This window comes from Oncorhynchus keta, chromosome 34, assembly GCF_023373465.1.
Source record: "Oncorhynchus keta strain PuntledgeMale-10-30-2019 chromosome 34, Oket_V2, whole genome shotgun sequence".
NCBI lineage: Eukaryota > Metazoa > Chordata > Actinopteri > Salmoniformes > Salmonidae > Oncorhynchus > Oncorhynchus keta.
In genome coordinates this window covers 81472730-81496022 of record NC_068454.1, presented here as the reverse complement: position 1 = coordinate 81496022, position 23293 = coordinate 81472730, and the positions used below count along the sequence as shown (strand labels likewise).

The 23293-nt window shown below is 46.6% G+C and overlaps 1 protein-coding gene across 1 annotated transcript in view; it reads left to right on the top strand.

Moving 5' to 3' along the window:
• The window catches only part of LOC118375927 (protein FAM171A1-like), a 40563-nt gene extending 22044 nt beyond the window's left edge, over window positions 1–18519 (top strand). The window contains exons 4-9 of the mRNA XM_052492689.1: window positions 2139–2297; window positions 3229–3405; window positions 11904–11940; window positions 12210–12219; window positions 14406–15161; window positions 15427–18519. Of these exons, the coding sequence (XP_052348649.1) occupies window positions 2139–2297; window positions 3229–3405; window positions 11904–11940; window positions 12210–12219; window positions 14406–15161; window positions 15427–17037 (2750 nt within the window). The 3' untranslated portion in view covers window positions 17038–18519. The remainder of the gene's footprint in view (window positions 1–2138; window positions 2298–3228; window positions 3406–11903; window positions 11941–12209; window positions 12220–14405; window positions 15162–15426) is intronic.
• The last annotated feature ends 4774 nt before the right edge of the window (window positions 18520–23293 follow it).

The window sequence follows — 23293 nt, the reverse complement described above, 5'->3', positions numbered from 1 at the left end:
TTCACTCAAAATCTCACGATTCATGGCCCCATTCATTCTTTCCTTCACACGGATCAGTCGTCCTGGTCCCTTTGCCAACAAAGGGTATATAACAAAGTATTGAGATAATCTTTTGTTATTGACCAAATACTTATTTTCCACCATAATTTGCAAATAAATTCATTAAAAATCCTACATTGTGATTTTCTGGATTCCCCCCCCCCCTCATTTTGTCTGACATATTTGAAGTGTACCTATGATGAAGGTTACAGGCCTCTCATCTTTTTAAGTGGGAGAACTTGCACAATTGGTGGCTGACTAAATACTTTTTTGCCCCACTGTATGTGACCAATAAAATGTGATTTGATTCTAGTTAGTGAGCTATTAGCCCAGTTATAGATAGTTTGTAGTCGGCCTAAACATACTTCAGCCTAAACATCAGTGCCACAGATAACTTCCACAAAGCTGTGAACGATCTGAGAGACAAGAAGGACCTTCTGTCATCAAAAGGAACATACAATTAGACATACCATTAGGATCTGGCTACAAATACTAGAATCAGTTATAGAATCCATTGAATCCAAACATTCACAAAATGGGACAAACACCAAATTGAGACTCTGCACGCAGAATTCTGTAAAAATATCCTCCATGTACAACGTAGAACACCAAATAATGCAGAGCAGAATAAGACCGATACCCACTAATTATTAAGATCCAGAAAAGAGCCGTTAAATTCTATAACCACCTAAAAGGAAGTGATTCCCAAACCTTCCATAATAAAGCCATCACCTACAGAGAGATGAACCTGGAGAAGAGTCCCGTAAGCAAGCTGGTCCCGAGGCTCTGTTGACAAACAGACCCCACAGAACCCCAGGACAGCAACACAATTAGACCCAACCAAATCATGAGAAAACAAAAAGAAAATTACTTGACACATTGGAAAAATGTAACAAAAAAACAGAGCAAACTAAAATGCTATTTGGCCCTAAACAGAGAGTACACAGCGGCAGAATACCTGACCACTGTGACTGACACAAACTTAAGGAAAGCTTTGACTATGTACAGACTCAGTGAGCATAGCCTTGCTATTGAGAAAGGCTGCTGTAGGCAGACATGGCTCTGAAGAGAAGACCTGCTATATACACACTGCCCACAAAATGAGGTGGCAACTGAGCTGCACTTCCTAACCTCCTGCCAAATGCATGACCATATTAGAGAGACATATTTCCCTCAGATTACACAGACCTACAAGGAATTCGAAAAACAAATCAAATTTTGATAAACTCCCATCTATTGGGTTAAATACCACAGTATACCATCACAGCAGCAAGATGTGTGACCTGTTGCCACAAGAAAAGGGCAACCAGTGAAGAACAAACACCATTGTAATACAACCCATATTTATTTATTTTCCCTTTTATACTTTAACTATTTGCACATAATGAACTTTTGAGTGTAATGTTTACTGTTCATTTTGTGTTGTTTTATTTGACTTTTGTTTATCTATTCCACTTGCTTTAGCCCTGTGTTCCCATGCCAATACACCCCTTAGAGAGAGGCAGTGAGACAGAGGAAGAAAGCGGGAGGCAGTGAGAGAGAAAGAGGGAGAGAGAGAGGAAGAGGGAGGCAGTGAGAGAGAAAGAGGGAGAGAGAGAGGAAGGGTGGCAGAGGGAGATGGAAGGAGGCAGTGAGAGAGAGAGGGAGAGAGAGATGAAGAGGGAGGCAGTGAGAGAGAGGGAGAGAGAGAGGAAGAGGGAGGCAGTGAGAGAGAAAGAGGGAGAGAGAGGAAGAGGGAGGCAGTGAGAGAGAAAGAGGGAGAGAGAGAGGAAGAGGGAGGCAGTGAGAGAGAAAGAGGGAGAGAGAGAGAAAGAGGGAGGCAGTGAGAGAGAAAGAGGGAGAGAGAGAGGAAGGGTGGCAGAGGGAGATGGAAGGAACTGATTGAGTAAAAGAGAAAAACCATTAGAAAGTTGAGATGTAATATGGAGGAGTAAAAACAGTGATAAGAGAGGAGAGAAGGCCAGCGTCCATATGGCGTTCATCACACATCTTCCAGACATTCATCTGACGAGCTACAAGGATTACAGGGGAGATGGACACTAAGGAACACTGGATCTAAGTGTTTGAGTGGTTCCTGACCCCCCCCCTTTCCTCCCCAGGATCGAGGGGTCAGTCCTGGGTTCAGTTCCAGCGTCGAGCCCTGAGCCTCCCTCCCAACTCATCCTACAGCAATCTCACTGCCCTGCTGACTGTGGCCAACAACCCCAGCCACATCCAGCACTTCCCCTACCTACAGGGCCTGGGGGGCAACGGAACAGGTACCTCCACTGGGACTGGGACAGACTTAGGTGGAATACACTCTTGGTACCATTCCATTGGTGCCGTTGTATCCAACAAACTAAATCAAGTATTTGACATATGGATGAGTGGTGGATGGGGTGAAGGGAGGAGGGGGATGAAGGGTGGGTGGGATAGAAGACATGAAGGGCTGGTGGGGAGTATGTGGTGAAGGGATGGATGAGGGGTAAGTGGGTGGGTGGAGATGTGGGGTGAAGGGACAGATGGGTGGGTGGGCAGGTGGGGTCAAGGGAGGGATCACTACACCTCTCCTCTCTCTCTCCCTCTCACTACACCTCTCCTCTCTCTCTCTCTCCCTCTCACTCCCCTCTCCCCTCTCTCTCCCTCTCACTACACCTCTCCTCTCTCTCTCTCCCTCTCACTACACCTCTCCCCTCTCTCTCCCTCTCACTACACCTCTCCCCTCTCTCTCCCTCTCACTACACCTCTCCTCTCTCTCCCTCTCACTACACCTCTCCTCTCTCTCCCTCTCACTACACCTCTCCTCTCTCTCTCTCCCTACACCTCTCCTCTCTCTCTCCCTCTCACTACACCTCTCCCCTCTCTCCCCCTCTCACTACACCTCTCCTCTCTCTCCCTCTCACTACACCTCTCCCTCCCTCTCACTACACCTCTCCCTCCCTCTCACTACACCTCTCCCTCCCCGTCTCACTACACCTCTCTCTCTCTCTCTCTCTCTCTCTCTCTCTCTCTCTCTCTCTCTCTCTCTCTCTCTCTCTCTCTCTCTCCCTCTCACTACACCTCTCCTCTCTCTCTCTCTCTCTCTCCCTCTCACTACACCTCTCCTCTCTCTCTCTCTCCCTCTCACTACACCTCTCCGCTCTCTCTCTCTCCCTCTCACTACACCTCTCACTACACCTCTCTTTTGGCTCTCCTCTTCTCCTCTAACAGGAAGTGAGCGTAGGTTTGAGCTGACTCCAGTGGCGGCCATCTCTGTCCACCTATTTGCCAGCGAGGGGGTGGAGCTCCAGGTGAACTGCCCAATCAGCATCTCCATCTCTCTACCGGCCAATAGCGGCCTGAAGGAGAACCAACACATCCCAGCCTGGAGGTTCGACCCCAGTCTAGGTGAGTACATACACACACACACACACACACACAGCTTTTCAGTTTTTCTGAGCAGGGAGCAGATTTCCTGTGTTTGGGTCCAGAATTCCTCCCCTCGGAACCTCTAATCAGTAGGGTAAGGTACGTGTTGTGTGTCTAACCCTTCTGCATCCTTCATCCGTGGGATCTATGTTTCCTGAAAGGTAATGGGATGTGTGTATCTCAGTCAGGCTGGGAAATGCATCACTACATACTTTTTTTAAAAGGAACTGGGGGGAAAAACCGTACCAGAGTGCAACACACACACACACACACACACACACACACACACACACACACACACACACACACACACACACACACACACACACACACACACTGTACAGTGAGACGGGAGATTACAGTGGGGCAGAGTTATGAATGGAATAATTGAGAACTTTCTAAAAGATTATCTGTCATATTATTGGACGTAACGCACCGTATTAAAACACACATCAAAACACAATACTTCTTGTTCCTGATTACATCCACATCACAAGATTGGTTAGGAAATGTAGCCTAACCTGTTTGAAAATCCCTCCCTCCCCAGATCAGTAGAGGTGTAGTCAGCCGTAGATCATTGACTCAGACAGCAGTGGAGTGATTTAGGAGGGTAGCCAGAGTAGTGCTTGAATCAGTCAAGCTGAGGTACACACACACACACACAGATATACACATAGGTGTAAACAATCACACACAGTACTGTACCGAGCCCAGCACAGCCATGTTCTCATGAGGAGTCAACTCTCTCACTGGGTGACCCTTTACATGATTGCCATTGAAAGCCACTGTTCCCAGGATGCCTTATAGCCAGAGGGTATGTAGCCTTGTGTCAATACACGCACGCTGTATGGTTAATATTTCCCAGAAACACCCACCTCTGGTCCTCTGTGTTTTAGTCCACCGTTTCCCTAGCAACCCCCAAATAACAAACCCGGGGCTTTAATTGAGTTTCTCCTGTGTGTGTGTGTGTGTGTGTGTGTGTGTGTGTGTGTGTGTGTGTGTGTGTGTGTGTGTGTGTGTGTGTGTGTGTGTGTGTGTGTGTTTGAGATTTCTCCAGAAATATTTCTGCCTGATCATTCTTTCTCCACACAAAGAAGCCAATGTTGTTGTCTAGACTTGCACATGGAGAGGGGATAACACACACACACCAACTCTCTCACACACACACACCAACTCTCTCACACACACACACCAACTCTCTCACACACACACACACACACAACAACTCTCACACACACACCAACTCTCACAGATGCATACACACACCAATTCACACACACACCAACTCTCACACAGACTAACAGATGCTTGAGCACACACACAGCAACTCACGCACACACACACACACAGATGCTTGAGCATACAGACCCACACAAACTCTCACACACAGACGCTTGAGCAAAAGACACACACAGACTTGGTGAAACCTGTTCTGCTAGTTTAACTGACAGCATGTATTTTGTTCTGTGATGTTGTGGAGTACTGAGCTGAATGATGTCACATACTGTTAGAAAGGAGCTGGTTTACCTCTGTGTGTTTATGATGTAAATACCATCCAGACTCAATACATTACAGAGAGGAGTTAATGATGTCAATACATTACAGAGAGGAGTTAATGATGCAATACATTACAATACATTACAGAGAGGAGTTAATGATGTAATTACCATCCAGACTCAATACATTACAGAGAGGAGTTAATGATGTCAATACATTACAGAGAGGAGTTAATGATGTCAATACATTACAGAGAGGAGTTAATGATGTAATTACCATCCAGACTCAATACATTACAGAGAGGAGTTAATGATGTCAATACATTACAGAGAGGAGTTAATGATGTCAATACATTACAGAGAGGAGTTAATGATGTAATTACCATCCAGACTCAATACATTACAGAGAGGAGTTAATGATGTCCAGACTCATACATTACAGATGTAATTACCATCCAGACTCAATACATTACAGAGAGGAGTTAATGATGTCATCCAGACTCAATACATTACAGAGAGGAGTTAATGATGTCAATACATTACAGAGAGGAGTTAATGATGTCAATACATTACAGAGAGGAGTTAATGATGTAATTACCATCCAGACTCAATACATTACAGAGAGGAGTTAATGATGTCAATACATTACAGAGAGGAGTTAATGATGTCAATACATTACAGAGAGGAGTTAATGATGTAATTACCATCCAGACTCAATACATTACAGAGGAGTTAATGAGTTAATGATGTCAATACATTACAGAGAGGAGTTAATGATTAATTACAGAGAGGAGTTAATGATGTAATTACCATCCAGACTCAATACATTACAGAGAGGAGTTAATGATGTCAATACATTACAGAGAGGAGTTAATGATGCCAATACATTACAGAGAGGAGTTAATGAGACTCAATTAATGATGTAATTACCATCCAGACTCAATACATTACAGAGAGGAGTTAATGATGTCAACCATCCAGACTCAATTACAGAGAGGAGTTAATGATGAATACATTACAGAGAGGAGTTAATGATGTCAATACATTACAGAGAGGAGTTAATGATGTAATGACTCAATACATTACAGAGAGGAGTTAATGATGTCAATACATTACAGAGAGGAGTTAATGATGTAATACATTACAGAGAGGAGTTAATGATGTCAATACATTACAGAGAGGAGTTAATGATGACTCAATACATTACAGAGAGGAGTTAATGATGTCAATACATTACAGAGAGGAGTTAATGATGTAATTACCAATCAATACATTACAGAGAGGAGTTAATGATGTACATTACATCCAGACTCAATACATTACAGAGAGGAGTTAATGATGATTAATGATGTAATTACCATCCAGACTCAATACATTACAGAGAGGAGTTAATGATGTCAATACATTACAGAGAGGAGTTAATGATGTAATTACCATCCAGACTCAATACATTACAGAGAGGAGTTAATGATGTAATTACCATCCAGACTCAATACATTACAGAGAGGAGTTAATGATGTCAATACATTACAGAGAGGAGTTAATGATGTCAATACATTACAGAGAGGAGTTAATGATGTAATTACCATCCAGACTCAATACATTACAGAGAGGAGTTAATGATGTCAATACATTACAGAGAGGAGTTAATGATGTAATTACCATCCAGACTCAATACATTACAGAGAGGAGTTAATGATGTCAATACATTACAGAGAGGAGTTAATGATGTAATTACCATCCAGACTCAATACATTACAGAGAGGAGTTAATGATGTCAATACATTACAGAGAGGAGTTAATGATGTAATTACCATCCAGACTCAATACATTACAGAGAGGAGTTAATGATGTCAATACATTACAGAGAGGAGTTAATGATGTCAATACATTACAGAGAGGAGTTAATGATGCCAATACATTACAGAGAGGAGTTAATGATGTAATTACCATCCAGACTCAATACATTACAGAGAGGAGTTAATGATGTCAATACATTACAGAGAGGAGTTAATGATGCCAATACATTACAGAGAGGAGTTAATGATGTCAATACATTACAGAGAGGAGTTAATGATGTAATTACCATCCAGACTCAATACATTACAGAGAGGAGTTAATGATGTAATTACCATCCAGACTCAATACATTACAGAGAGGAGTTAATGATGTCAATACATTACAGAGAGGAGTTAATGATGTCAATACATTACAGAGAGGAGTTAATGATGTACATTACAGAGAGGAGTTAATGATGTCAATACATTACAGAGAGGAGTTAATGATGTCAATACATTACAGAGAGGAGTTAATGATGCCAATACATTACAGAGAGGAGTTAATGATGTCAATACATTACAGAGAGGAGTTAATGATCCAGACTCAATACATTACAGAGAGGAGTTAATGATGTCATTACCATCCAGACTCAATACATTACAGAGAGGAGTTAATGATGTCAATACATTACAGAGAGGAGTTAATGATGTCAATACATTACCATCCAGACTCAATACATTACAGAGAGGAGTTAATGATGTCAATACATTACAGAGAGGAGTTAATGATGCCAATACATTACAGATTAATGATGTCAATACATTACAGAGAGGAGTTAATGATGTCAATACATTACAGAGAGGAGTTAATGATGTCAATACATTACAGAGAGGAGTTAATGATGTAATTACCATCCAGACTCAATACATTACAGAGAGGAGTTAATGATGTCAATACATTACAGAGAGGCGTTAATGATGTCAATACATTACAGAGAGGAGTTAATGATGTAATTACAATACATTACAGAGAGGAGTTAATGATGTCAATACATTACAGACTTAATGATGTAATTACCATCCAGACTCAATACATTACAGAGAGGAGTTAATGATGTCAATACATTACAGAGAGGAGTTAATGATGTACATTACAGAGAGGAGTTAATGATGTCAATACATTACAGAGAGGAGTTAATGATGACTCAATACATTACAGAGAGGAGTTAATGATGTCATTACCATTACAGAGAGGAGTTAATGATGTCAATACATTACAGAGAGGAGTTAATGATGTCAATACATTACAGAGAGGAGTTAATGATGTCAATACATTACAGAGAGGAGTTAATGATGTCAATACATTACAGAGAGGAGTTAATGATGTCAATACATTACAGAGAGGAGTTAATGATGTAATTACCATCCAGACTCAATACATTACAGAGAGGAGTTAATGATGTCAATACATTACAGAGAGGAGTTAATGATGTAATTACCATCCAGACTCAATACATTACAGAGAGGAGTTAATGATGTCAATACATTACAGAGAGGAGTTAATGATGTAATTACCATCCAGACTCAATACATTACAGAGAGGAGTTAATGATGTCAATACATTACAGAGAGGAGTTAATGATGTCAATACATTACAGAGAGGAGTTAATGATGTAATTACCATCCAGACTCAATACATTACAGAGAGGAGTTAATGATGTCAATACATTACAGAGAGGAGTTAATGATGTCAATACATTACAGAGAGGAGTTAATGATGTCAATACATTACAGAGAGGAGTTAATGATGTCAATACATTACAGAGAGGAGTTAATGATGTAATTACCATCCAGACTCAATACATTACAGAGTTAGATGAGTTAATGATGTCAATACATTACAGAGAGGAGTTAATGATGTCAATCCTTCTCTTGAGTTGAGTACATTACAGAGAGGAGTTAATGATGTCAATTACCATCCAGACTCAATACATTACAGAGAGGAGTTAATGATGTCAATACATTACAGAGAGGAGTTAATGATGTCAATACATTACAGAGAGGAGTTAATGATGTCAATTACCATCCAGACTCAATACATTACAGAGAGGAGTTAATGATGTAATTACCATCCAGACTCAATACATTACAGAGAGGAGTTAATGATGTCAATACATTACAGAGAGGAGTTAATGATGTCAATACATTACAGAGAGGAGTTAATGATGCCAATACATTACAGAGAGGAGTTAATGATGTCAATACATTACAGAGAGGAGTTAATGATGTAATTACCATCCAGACTCAATACATTACAGAGAGGAGTTAATGATGTAATTACCATCCAGACTCAATACATTACAGAGAGGAGTTAATGATGTCAATACATTACAGAGAGGAGTTAATGATGTCAATACATTACAGAGAGGAGTTAATGATGCCAATACATTACAGAGAGGAGTTAATGATGTCAATACATTACAGAGAGGAGTTAATGATGTCAATACATTACAGAGAGGAGTTAATGATGCCAATACATTACAGAGAGGAGTTAATGATGTCAATACATTACAGAGAGGAGTTAATGATGTAATTACCATCCAGACTCAATACATTACAGAGAGGAGTTAATGATGTAATTACCATCCAGACTCAATACATTACAGAGAGGAGTTAATGATGCCAATACATTACAGAGAGGAGTTAATGATGTCAATACATTAGAGAGGAGTTAATGATGTAATTACCATCCAGACTCAATACATTACAGAGAGGAGTTAATGATGTCAATACATTAGAGAGGAGTTAATGATGCCAATACATTACAGAGAGGAGTTAATGATGTCAATACATTACAGAGGAGTTAATGATGTCAATACATTACAGAGAGGAGTTAATGCTGTCAATACATTACAGAGAGGAGTTAATGATGTAATTACCATCCAGACTCAATACATTACAGAGAGGAGTTAATGATGTCAATACATTACAGAGAGGAGTTAATGATGTCAATACATTACAGAGAGGAGTTAATGATGTAATTACCATCCAGACTCAATACATTACAGAGAGGAGTTAATGATGTCAATACATTACAGAGAGGAGTTAATGATGTAATTACCATCCAGACTCAATACATTACAGAGAGGAGTTAATGATGTCAATACATTACAGAGAGGAGTTAATGATGTCAATACATTACAGAGAGGAGTTAATGATGTAATTACCATCCAGACTCAATACATTACAGAGAGGAGTTAATGATGTCAATACATTACAGAGAGGCGTTAATGATGTCAATACATTACAGAGACGTTAATGATGCCAATACATTACAGAGAGGAGTTAATGATGTCAATAGACATTACAGAGAGGAGTTAATGATGTCAATACATTACAGAGAGGAGTTAATGATGTAATTACCATCCAGACTCAATACATTACAGAGAGGAGTTAATGATGTCAATACATTACACAATGACAGGTACAGAGAGAGTTAATGATGTAATTACCATCCCAGACTCCATACATTACAGAGAGGAGTTAATGATGTCAATACATTACAGAGAGGAGTTAATGATGTAATTACCATCCAGACTCAATACATTACAGAGAGGAGTTAATGATGTCAATACATTACAGAGAGGAGTTAATGATGCCAATACATTACAGAGAGGAGTTAATGATGTAATTACCATCCAGACTCAATACATTACAGAGAGGAGTTAATGATGTCAATACATTACAGAGAGGCGTTAATGATGTCAATACATTACAGAGAGGAGTTAATGATGCCAATACATTACAGAGAGGAGTTAATGATGTCAATACATTACAGAGAGGAGTTAATGATGTCAATACATTACAGAGAGGAGTTAATGATGTAATTACCATCCAGACTCAATACATTACAGAGAGGACTTAATGATGTCAATACATTACAGAGAGGACTTAATGATGTCAATACATTACAGAGAGGAGTTAATGATGTCAATACATTACAGAGAGGAGTTAATGATGTAATTACCATCCAGACTCAATACATTAGAGAGAGGAGTTAATGATGTCAATACATTACAGAGAGGAGTTAATGATGTCAATACATTACAGAGAGGAGTTAATGATGTAATTACCATCCAGACTCAATACATTACAGAGAGGAGTTAATGATGTCAATACATTACAGAGAGGAGTTAATGATGCCAATACATTACAGAGAGGAGTTAATGATGTCAATACATTACAGAGAGGAGTTAATGATGTCAATACATTACAGAGAGGAGTTAATGATGTCAATACATTACAGACACAGGTACCAATGATGTAATTACCCATCCAGACTCAATACATTACAGAGAGGAGTTAATGCTGTCAATACATTAGAGAGAGGAGTTAATGATGTCAATACATTACAGAGAGGAGTTAATGATGTCAATACATTACAGAGAGGAGTTAATGATGTCAATACATTACAGAGAGGAGTTAATGATGCCAATACATTACAGAGAGGAGTTAATGATGTCAATACATTACAGAGAGGAGTTAATGCTGTCAATACATTACAGAGAGAAGTTAATGATGTCAATACATTACAGAGAGGAGTTAATGCTGTCAATACATTAGAGAGAGAAGTTAATGATGTCAATAAAGGACTAGTATTAATGTAAAGGTGACCAGTATTGACTCTGTGTGCATGCTTGCATGTGTGATGCCTTCCAGCCAGAGGATACAGTACACTGATGTAAAAGGTCATCCAGTGAGAGTTGACTCCTCAAGAGGACAGGGCTGTGCTGGGTTGGGCTGTTTCTGTGCTTAGCTGTGCTTGGTCCATGGGGATCGATGACACTGTGTGTATGTGAGGGAGGGAGGGAGGCACACACCATGTCCCCACTAAAGATGCAGGTCACAGGCATTTCTCTCCTTCTCTTGTTTCTCTTTCCCCCTCCCTGTACATTAGTTCTTCCCTTCTAATTGGGTTGCATCAGACATCTATAATAGACAGAGATTACGCTCCCCACTAGATCACAGGTGACGAAATAAAAACCAGGTCACTTACACCATGTCTGGCTATGTTATGATGATTCTAGCTCATATGGCTCCTGGCCAGTGTGAGTTATGACTGACACAGTGGTTGGCTGGAGAACTGCCAGCACATTGACTAAAAAGTTTTACACTGATTTACTGTGTTTGAAGAGTATATCAGGGGCCTGGTTGAAGAGCATCTCCCCAGCTAGACACAGGTGGGATACCTGCCATGTCCCCACACACACACACCATGTCCCCACTAGACACAGGTACCAACACACACCATGTCCCCACTAGACACAGGTACCAACACACACCATGTCCCCACTAGACACAGGTACACAGTCCCCACTAGACACAGGTACCAACACACACCATCCCCACTAGACACAGGTACCAACACTACTAGACACAGGTACCAACACACCATGTCCCCACTAGACACAGGTACCAACACACACCATGTCCCCACTGTCCCCACTAGAGACACACAGGTACCACACACACCATGTCCCCACTAGACACAGGTACACCCCACTAGACACCATGTCCCCACTAGACACCATGTCCCCACTACCAACACACACCATGTCCCCACTAGACACAGGTAGTCCCCACTAGACACAGGTAACACACAACCATGTCCCCACTAGACACAGGTACCAACACACACCATGTCCCCACTAGACACAGGTACCAACACACACCATGTCCCCACTAGACCCACCATGTCCCCACTAGACACAGGTACCAACACCATGTCCCCACTAGACACAGGTACCAACACACACCATGTCCCCACACAGGTACACCACACCATGTCAGGTACCAACACACACCATGTCCCACTAGACACAGGTACCAACACACACCATGTCCCCACTAGACACAGGTACCAACACACACCATGTCCCCACTAGACACAGGTACCAACACACACCATGTCCCCACTAGACACAGGTACCAACACACACCATGTCCCCACTAGACACAGGTACCAACACACACCATGTCCCCACTAGACACAGGTACCAACACACACCATGTCCCCACTAGACACAGGTACCAACACACACCATGTCCCCACTAGACACAGGTACCAACACACACCATGTCCCCACCACAGGTACACACACCATGTCCCCACTAGACACAGGTACCAACACACACCATGTCCCCACTAGACACAGGTACCAACACACACCATGTCCCCACTAGACACAGGTACCAACACACACCATGTCCCCACTAGACACAGGTACCAACACACACCATGTCCCCACTAGACACAGGTACCAACACACACCATGTCCCCACTAGACACAGGTACCAACACACACCATGTCCCCACTAGACACAGTCCCCACTAGACACAGGTACCAACACACACCATGTCCCCACTAGACACAGGTACCAACACACACCATGTCCCCACTAGACACAGGTACCAACACACACCCCATGTCCCCACTGTCCCCAGACACAGGTACCAACACACACCATGTCCCCACTAGACACAGGTACCAACACACACCATGTCCCCACTAGACACAGGTACCAACACACACCATGTCCCCACTAGACACAGGTACCAACACACACCATGTCCCCACTAGACACAGGTACCAACACACACCATGTCCCCACTAGACACAGGTACCAACACACACCATGTCCCCACTAGACACAGGTACCAACACACACCATGTCCCCACTAGACACAGGTACCAACACACACCATGTCCCCACTAGACACAGGTACCAACACACACCATGTCCCCACTAGACACAGGTACCAACACACACCATGTCCCCACTAGACACAGGTACCAACACACACCATGTCCCCACTAGACACAGGTACCAACACACACCATGTCCCCACTAGACACAGGTACCAACACACACCATGTCCCCACTAGACACAGGTACCAACACACACCATGTCCCCACTAGACACAGGTACCAACACACACCATGTCCCCACTAGACACAGGTACCAACACACACCATGTCCCCACTAGACACAGGTACCAACACACACCATGTCCCCACTAGACACAGGTACCAACACACACCATGTCCCCACTAGACACAGGTACCAACACACACCATGTCCCCACTAGACACAGGTACCAACACACACCATCTCCCTGTCCCCACTAGACACAGGTACCAACACACACCATGTCCCCACTAGACACAGGTACCAACACACTCCTGTCCCCACTAGACACAGGTACCAACACACACCATGTCCCCACTAGACACAGGTACCAACACACACCATGTCCCCACTAGACACAGGTACCAACACACACCATGTCCCCACTAGACACAGGTTCCCCATCTCCCCATCTCCCTCACCAACACACACCATGTCCCCACTAGACACAGGTACCAACACACACATGTCCCCACTAGACACAGGTACCAACCATCTCCCTGTCTCTCCCTCACCGCCATCTCCCTGTCTCTCCCTCCTGTCTCCCTGTCTCTCCCTCACCATCTCCCTGTCCCCCTCCCTGTCTCCCCGTTTCTCACCATGTCCCTGTCTCCCCGTTTCTCACTACCATGCCCTGTCTCTCCTCGCCATCTCCCTGTCTCTCCCTCGTCACTCCTCTCTCCTCCCTGTCTCCCCGTTTCTCACCATCTCTCCTGTCTCCCCGTCCCTCTCCCTGTCTCCCCGTTTCTCACCATCTCCCTGTCTCTCCCTCGCCATCTCCCTGTCTCTCCCTCGCCATCTCCCTGTCTCTCCCTCACCATCTCCCTGTCTCTCCCTCCCTGTCTCCCCGTTTCTCACTATCTCCCTGTCTCTCCCTCGCCATCTCCCTGTCTCTCCCTCGCCATCTCCCTGTCTCTCCCTCACCATCTCCCTGTCTCTCCCTCGCCATCTCCCTGTCTCTCCCTCGCCATCTCCCTGTCTCTCCCTCGCCATCTCCCTGTCTCTCCCTCACCATCTCCCTGTCTCTCCCTCGCCATCTCCCTGTCTCTCCCTCGCCATCTCCCTGTCTCTCCCTCGCCATCTCCCTGTCTCTCCCTCGCCATCTCCCTGTCTCTCCCTCGCCATCTCCCTGTCTCTCCCTCGCCATCTCCCTGTCTCTCCCTCGCCATCTCCCTGTCTCTCCCTCGCCATCTCCCTGTCTCTCCCTCCCTGTCTCCCCGTTTCTCACTATCTCCCTGTCTCTCCCTCGCCATCTCCCTGTCTCTCCCTCACTATCTCCCTGTCTCTCCCTCCCTGTCTCCCCGTTTCTCTCTCTCCCTGTCTCTCCCTCACTATCTCCCTGTCTCTCCCTCACTATCTCCCTGTCTCTCTCTTTCCAGGCGTGGTTGTGTGAAGCCTCGTCTGTCCCAGCGGAAGCTGACGCTGTCGTCTGGTCTGGAGGGCAGTAAGAGAGACCAGTCCACCTCTATGTCCCACCTCATCAGCAGCGAGGTCAGTCAACATCCAGGCCAGGGACCACTGGTCTCTTCATACAAACATGCTTTCTCCCTTTGCCACTGCACTTTGCCACTGCCAGTGCACTTTCTATTGTTATAATCACAGCTAATATTCTGTTGAGTTGTTTCACTTTTGTGTTAGTGTGTATTGATGGTATTGTTCCCTGTGTGTTCTGTGTATTCTGTTTGAAGAGCATGTTAGATAATGGCATAGCGCTACTGTCTGTGAAACTGACACTAAAACCTTATCACATCTCTAGGTTCATTTGGAGCTGGTCTCTACGACAGCAGAACCCGACATGACCACACCCATGCTCAAACCCTCCTCCTACGATCGCCATGACCTGGTCTCCCATGGCAACCACAGCCGCATGTCTCTAGGAAACCACAGCCGAAGTCGTCATGGCTCGTCGCTAGGCAACCTGACGCCGCGCAGCAGAGACTACCGTCAGTCTGTGGAGACGTTTCTGTTAAAGTCAGCCCTCTCCGCCGGGACGGATGCCGGCTACCGCCAATCATACACCTCTATCTGCTCATCCATCAATCAGCTCCCAGATAGACTTTCCTCCTCAAATCAGGTGCAGGCGTCAGCAAGTCAATTGAGTGGTGTTGGGGAGGGCGGGACTAGTGTGCGTGAGGCTACCTCGCCCTGCTCCCCACCTGTCTCCCCTATCAGAGGGGAGGGGTGTGAGCGCAGACCCCCAGACTACCTCCTGTCCCGGTCTGTGGACCACCTGGGCTCCCTGCCCCTCTCCCTCCCCAGGCCGGGCCAGCTGTTGTGCTGTGGCTCCGTGGACCTGCTGAGTGGAGGAGACGGTTACCCCAGGAGGATCCGGCCCACCCTGGTGATCCCAGCCCACTACATGCGCCTGCCGGGGGAGCACCCGCTGTGTGGCCAGGCCCTGTTCTTACAGACTGACCAGCAGAGTGACCTGGAGACCATCCAGGCTGAGCTCAACGCCTCACACTCCCAGCAGCCCCTGGGGCAAACACACGCCGATTATGCTATCGCCTCAGCCAACCAGGGACAAGGAGAGGGGCAAGGGGAGTGGAGCAGCCTATCAGAGTCCCTGTCTATCCCGACAGCACTTGGGGAGTCAGGGATTATGCAAATGAACGGCGAGGACACGCTATTGGCTGAGAGGAAACTGATGGAACTGCGGGGAGGGAAGCCCCTCACACACCCGCGCGCCTGGTTCGTCTCATTGGACGGTCGGTCTAACGCCATAAGACACTCTTACATAGACTTGCAGCGGGCTGGGCAAGCCAAGGGGAATCCAGGTGGAGGAGGTAGCCATGGTAACAACAGTGGTGGTAGACATGTCAACGGAAACGACGCAAGTCTGGACTCCGGGGTGGACCTGAATGAGCCCAGAGCAGGGCGGATGGGGAGGGAGGTAGAGAGGAAGGTAGGAGAGAGGGAAAGAGAGAAAGACAGAGAGAGGGGGAGGACAAAGAGTGGCCCTCCTGCCATGGCCTACACCCAGCGGGTATATGTGGATGACCTGGAGGGGGAGACTCCTGAGTGTAGCCCCCAGGACAGCCCTTTAGGTCCAGGGTTGCAGAACACACAGGGACATCAACAAGTAGAGGAAGAGGAGGAGGACAGAGGAGAGGAAGAGGAACACAGAGGAGAGGGGATGATACAGGAAGAGGCTCCTTCACCCCTCTCCTCCCCCTCATCCTCCTCCTCTCCACCCCCACTCACACTCACAGAGTCCGAGGGCGTGGTCTTCAGGACTGAGCATGACCAACCGGCCCTATTGTCTGTTGCCCCTGACGACCACGGAGAGGAGGAGGAGGAGAAGAAGAAGAGCCCCTGGCAGAAGAGGGAGGAGCGCCCCCTATTGGCAGTCTTTAACCTCAAATAACCTCTGACCCTTAACTATAACTTTACTTCCCCTCCCACCACCCCACCCCAGAGTGACATGAAGAAGGATTGGCCAGCTATAGATCCAGATCATTCAGGAAGTACATCTGCACTGGGAGCTAAATGGAATTGTCAGTGAATGGAAACGATTGGAACAGTTGGAACTCCATACATTCTAATGTCTAATCCTTCCTGTGTATCATCATAGCCCCACACTACATGGACAGGCCACTGACTAGACATGCCATAGAGACGTTGTCTGAGTGATACAGATGAACTCCTGAACTAAAAACAAACTTAACAACGTCAGAGAACATGTAATGCACAACTGCTATGCCTTTAGTAAATTAGCTGTGTCAGCAAAAAGGGGCTGTGGAATAAAGTAAAAGCAATATGGCGGATGTCTACTGGCAGGTCTAGGTAGAAGGAGTAGTAGTGTTTTCAGATCAGTAACTAGGACAGGATATACATACAGCAGGAAAGGAAGCTACTCTAATGTATAATGCTGCCCAGAGGCACAGATCTACGATCAGTTTTCCCCCCACAAGTCTTAATCTGGGCGGCAGGTAGCCTAGCAGTTAGAGCGGTGGGCCAGTAACGCAAAGATCGCTGGTTCGAATACCCAAAACCAAGACGGTGAAAAATCTGTCGATGTGCCCTTGAGCAAGGCACTTAACCCTGATTTGCTCCAGGGGCGCCGTACTACTATGGCTGCATCTATCCAGTGTATGTGACACTAAAACATATTTTGTTAGGTTTCCATTTTCCAAAGTTAGGGTACCTTAGATTAGTGTGTGTGTAACTTCAGTTTCCCATCCACACGACTGGTGAATCAGATAATGGGATACAGCCCCCTCTGTTGGTGACTGTTGATATTGCAGCACTCTACCAGTGAGGTTTTATATGAAGGTTTTGTGCGTTGAACCACTGACTTCGGCATACTTTGCTCTGAACGGCTGGCTATGCATCACTTTTATACAGTTGCTTGAGATGCCTTGTTTTGTCATTTTAAGTACTCTGTGATTTTAGTTGCCAAACTGTTTTACTCAAATACGTTTATGCTATTTTCTACTCATATGTTTTATCGTTTTTTTTCCCTTACTGTAAGTACAGAGTTTTAACAGACACACACCCAAGCCTTTTCTCTGAAACCAAACCGCATCCTGACGTTTGGAAACCACTATAATCGACTTCCTCGTTTTCCAAGTGCCTTTGAACAAGTTGACTCGTACACATCAGTTGATCAGTTCAGCTAGCTATTTATTTCTCCTATCCCCTGTTGAGCTCTAACCCTCCACTACCTCATCCCTCTCTCCTTTCCTCCCTCTGTCCCTGGCAGACAGCATGCAGCATCCCCCTCTCTCCTCTCCTCCCTCTGTCCCTGGCAGACGGCATGCAGCAACCCCCTCTCTCCTCTCCTCCCTCTGTCCCTGGCAGACAGCATGCAGCAACCCCGTCTCTCCTCTCCTCCCTCTGTCCCTGGCAGACGGCATGCAGCAACCCCCTCTCTCCTCTCCTCCCTCTGTCCCTGGCAGACAGCATGCAGCATCCCCCTCTCTCCTCTCCTCCCTCTGTCCCTGGCAGACGGCATGCAGCAACCCCCTCTCTCCTCTCCTCCCTCTGTCCCTGGCAGACGGCATGCAGCAACCCCGTCTCTCCTCTCCTCCCTCTGTCCCTGGCAGACGGCATGCAGCAACCCCCTCTCTCCTCTCCTCCCTCTGTCCCTGGCAGACAGCATGCAGCAACCCCTCTCTCCTCTCCTCCCTCTGTCCCTGGCAGACGGCATGCAGCAACCCCGTCTCTCCTCTCCTCCCTCTGTCCCTGGCAGACAGCATGCAGCATCCCCTCTCTCCTCTCCTCCTCTGTCCCTGGCAGACGGCATGCAGCAACCCCTCTCTCCTCTCCTCCCTCTGTCCCTGGCAGACGGCATGCAGCAACCCCGTCTCTCCTCTCCTCCCTCTGTCCCTGGCAGACGGCATGCAGCAACCCCTCTCTCCTCTCCTCCCTCTGTCCCTGGCAGACAGCATGCAGCATCCCCTCTCTCCTCTCTTCCCTCTGTCCCTGGCAGACAGCATGCAGCAACCCCTCTCTCCTCTCCTCCCTCTGTCCCTGGCAGACGGCATGCAGCAACCCCCTCTCCCTCTCCTCCCTCTGTCCCTGGCAGACGGCATGCAGCATCCCCTCTCTCCTCTCCTCCCTCTGTCCCTGGCAGACGGCATGCAGCAACCCCCTCTCTCCTCTCCTCCCTCTGTCCCTCCAGCATGCTCTCCTCCCTCTGTCCCTGGCAGACGGCATGCAGCATCCCACTCTCTCCTCTCCTCCCTCTGTCCCTGGCAGACGGCATGCAGCATCCCACTCTCTCCTCTCCTCCCTCTGTCCCTGGCAGACAGCATGCAGCATCCCACTCTCTCCTCCCTCCTCTGTCCCTGGCAGACAGCATGCAGCATCCCACTCTCTCCTCTCTCCCTCTGTCCCTGGCAGACAGCATGCAGCATCCCACTCTCCTCTCCTCCCTCTGTCCCTGGCAGACGGCATGCAGCATCCCACTCTCTCCTCTCCTCCCTCTGTCCCTGGCAGACAGCATGCAGCATCCCACTCTCTCCTCTCCTCCCTCTGTCCCTGGCAGACGGCATGCAGCATCCCCCTCTCTCCTCTCCTCCCTCTGTCCTTGGCAGACGGCATGCAGCATCCCCCCCTCTCCTCTCCTCCCTCTGTTCCTGACAGACGGCATGCAGCATCCCCCCCCCCTCTCCTCTCCTCCCTCTGTCCCTGGCAGACGGCATGCAGCAACCCCCTCTCCTCTCCTCCCTCTGTCCTTGGCAGACGGCATGCAGCATCCCCCCTCTCTCCTCTCCTCCCTCTGTCCCTGGCAGACGGCATGCAGCATCCCCCTCTCTCCTCTCCTCCCTCTGTCCCTGGCAGACGGCATGCAGCATCCCCCCCTCTCTCCTCTCCTCCCTCTGTCCCTGACAGACGGCATGCAGCATCCCCCTCTCTCCTCTCCTCCCTCTGTCCTTGGCAGACGGCATGCAGCAACCCCCTCTCTCCTCTCCTCCCTCTGTCCTTGGCAGACGGCATGCAGCATCCCCCTCTCTCCTCTCCTCCCTCTGTCCCTGGCAGACGGCATGCAGCATCCCCCTCTCTCCTCTCCTCCCTCTGTCCTTGGCAGACGGCATGCAGCAACCCCCTCTCTCCTCTCCTCCCTCTGTCCCTGGCAGACGGCATGCAGCATCCCCCTCTCTCTCCTCTCCTCCCTCTGTCCCTGACAGACGGCATGCAGCATCCCCCCCTCTCTCCTCTCCTCCCTCTGTCCCTCAGACGGCATCCCCCCCCCTCCCTCTGTCCCTGGCAGACGGCATGCAGCAACCCCCTCTCTCCTCTCCTCCCTCTGTCCCTGGCAGACAGCATGCAGCATCCCCCTCTCTCCTCTCCTCCCTCTGTCCCTGGCAGACGGCATGCAGCATCCCCCTCTCTCCTCTCCTCCCTCTGTCCCTGGCAGACGGCATGCAGCATCCCCTCTCCTCTCCTCCCTCTGTCCCTGGCAGACGGCATGCAGCAACCCCCTCTCTCCTCTCCTCCCTCTGTCCCTGGCAGACAGCATGCAGCATCCCCCTCTCTCCTCTCCTCCCTCTGTCCCTGGCAGACGGCATGCAGCAACCCCCTCTCTCCTCTCCTCCCTCTGTCCCTGGCAGACGGCATGCAGCATCCCTCTCTCTCCTCTCCTCCCTCTGTCCCTGGCAGACAGCATGCAGCAACCCCCTCTCTCCTCTCCTCAGTCACAATGGGAGGATGCTGTGTGACCGTAGCTAGATTGTTTATTGACTTTTGCATCTGCCTCTGTGTGCCAGTGTGTGGGCCCGTCTCTGTCTGTACTCATGTCTTTCTGCACAAGCATGTGCCTGAGTGTTCATATCTGTGCGTGCAGACAATATACTGTGTGTGTGTGTGTGTGTGTGTGTGTGTGTGTGTGTGTGTGTGTGTGTGAGCATATGATATCTGAGGCATTACAGTGTATATAGTTCTCTCCTCTACATGTTGACATGTGAGCTAGTGTTGTGAATGACCCCTCATCCTCTCTCTCTTGCTCTGTACTCCATCACCATAGTAACCACTCTGGGAGAGTACTGTATGTTACTGTTCCATCCATTCTGAATGTCTTAACTGGTTGCTTGTATTATAATTTACGCGTATTATTCTGAATAAAGAGACAAACTGGACTTCTGCATCTTCTGTGTATGGTTTAGCACTAGTCTAGAGACTATAGAGCAAGTTTGGGTGTAGTAGAATTAAGGAGAACATAATTGAGTCATCCTCTGTAGATCAACGTCAAATGCTTCAGGGTTAGACTGTATCCAGATGCATGGCTCACGTTAATGCATCTGATAACTAAAGCAGTAGTCATGGCTACATGTTCTACATTACTGAACCACACAGGTTCAGAGAGAGAGATTGACAGCTTATGGTAAAGCTTTTCATTCCCTTATGGTTGACCTATCAGTTTCCATTAGGCTTGTCAGATTTCATGCTCCTTTTGACGGACCTGTATATAGACAGGAAATCAATCAACATCTTGCTGACTGGGAGAACCTGACTCCCCCCTCAAGGCCTTACCGGTTACTAAGGGCGGATTTCATGGAGCAGCATATCAACCCTCCATCGGGCGGCAGGGTAGCCTAGTGGTTAGAGCGTTGGACTAGTTCAAACCCCCGAGCTGACAAGGTACAAATCTGTCGTTCTGCCCCTGAACAGTTAACCCACTGTTCCTAGGCCGTCATTGAAAATAAGAATTTGTTCTTAACTGACTTGCCTAGTTAAATAAAGGTAAAATAAAAATAATAATGGCCAGAGAACCTGCAGCTCAGCCGTTTCCCCCTGATTTCAGTAGCTGACAGACGCGCTCCATAGTGTGGCAATGTTGATGTTATTTAAAAAATATATATGATGGAAATGTTTGATCTGCTATAGTCAAAAGTTTGGACACACCAATGAGGTGTGTCCAAACTTTTGACTATAGCATAGATAAGATTTAGATGCACTATTGTAAAGTGGCTGTTCCACTGGATGTCATAAGGTGAATGCACCAATTTGTAAGTCGCTCTGGATAAGAGCGTCTGCTAAATGACGTAAATGTAAATGTAATAGATCAAACATTTCCATCATATATATTTTTTAAATATCATCAACAAGATGTCAAAACACATGGAATCATGTAGTAACCAAAAAAAATGTAAACAAATAAAATATATTTTATATTTGACATTCTTCAAAGTAGCCACCATTTGCCTTGATTGACAGCTTTGCACACTCTTGGCATTCTCTCAACCAGCTTCATGAGGTAGTCACCTGGAATGCATTTCCAGTAACATGTGTGCCTTGTTAAACGGTAGGGGTGGTATACAGAAGATAGCCCTATTTGGTAAAAGACCAAGTCCATATTATGGCAAGAACAGATTAAATAAGCAGAGAGAAACAACTGTCCATTATTTTAAGACACGAAGGTCAGTCACTCTGGACTAGTTCAGTCGTAAAAACCATCAAGTGCTATGATGAAAGTAGTTCTTATAAGGACTGCCACGGGAAATGAAGACACAGAGTTACCTCTGCTGCAGAGGATAAGTTCCTTAAGAGTTAACTGCACCTCGGATTGCAGCCCAAATAAATGCTTCACATAGTTCAAGTAACAGACACATCTCAACATCAATTGTTCAGAGGAGACTGCGTGAGTCAGGCCATCCTGGTCCAATTGCTGCAAAGAAACCACTACTAAAGGACACCAATAAGAAGAGACTTGCTTGGGCCAAGAAACATGAGCAATGGACATTAGATCGGTGGAAATTTGTCTTTTGATCTGATGAGTCCAAATTTGAGATTTTTGGTTCCAACCGTCATGTCTTTGAGACACAGAGTAGGTGAACGGATGATCTCCATGTGTGGTTCCCACCGTGAAGTTGGGAGGAGAAGGTGTGGGGGTGCTTTGCTGGTGACACTGTCTGTGATTTATTTAGATTTCAAGGCACACTTAACCAGTGTTGGCTACCACACCATTCTGCAGCGATACGCCATCCCATCTGGGTTACGCTTAGTGAAGTGAAACTTTAATTTGTTTTTCAACAGGACAATGACCCAAAACACACTTCCAGGCTGTGTAAGGGCTATTTGACCAAAGAGAGTGATGGAGTGCTGTATCAGATGACCTGGCCTCCACAATCACCTGACCTCAACCCAATTGAGATTGTTTGGGAAGAGTTGGACTGTAG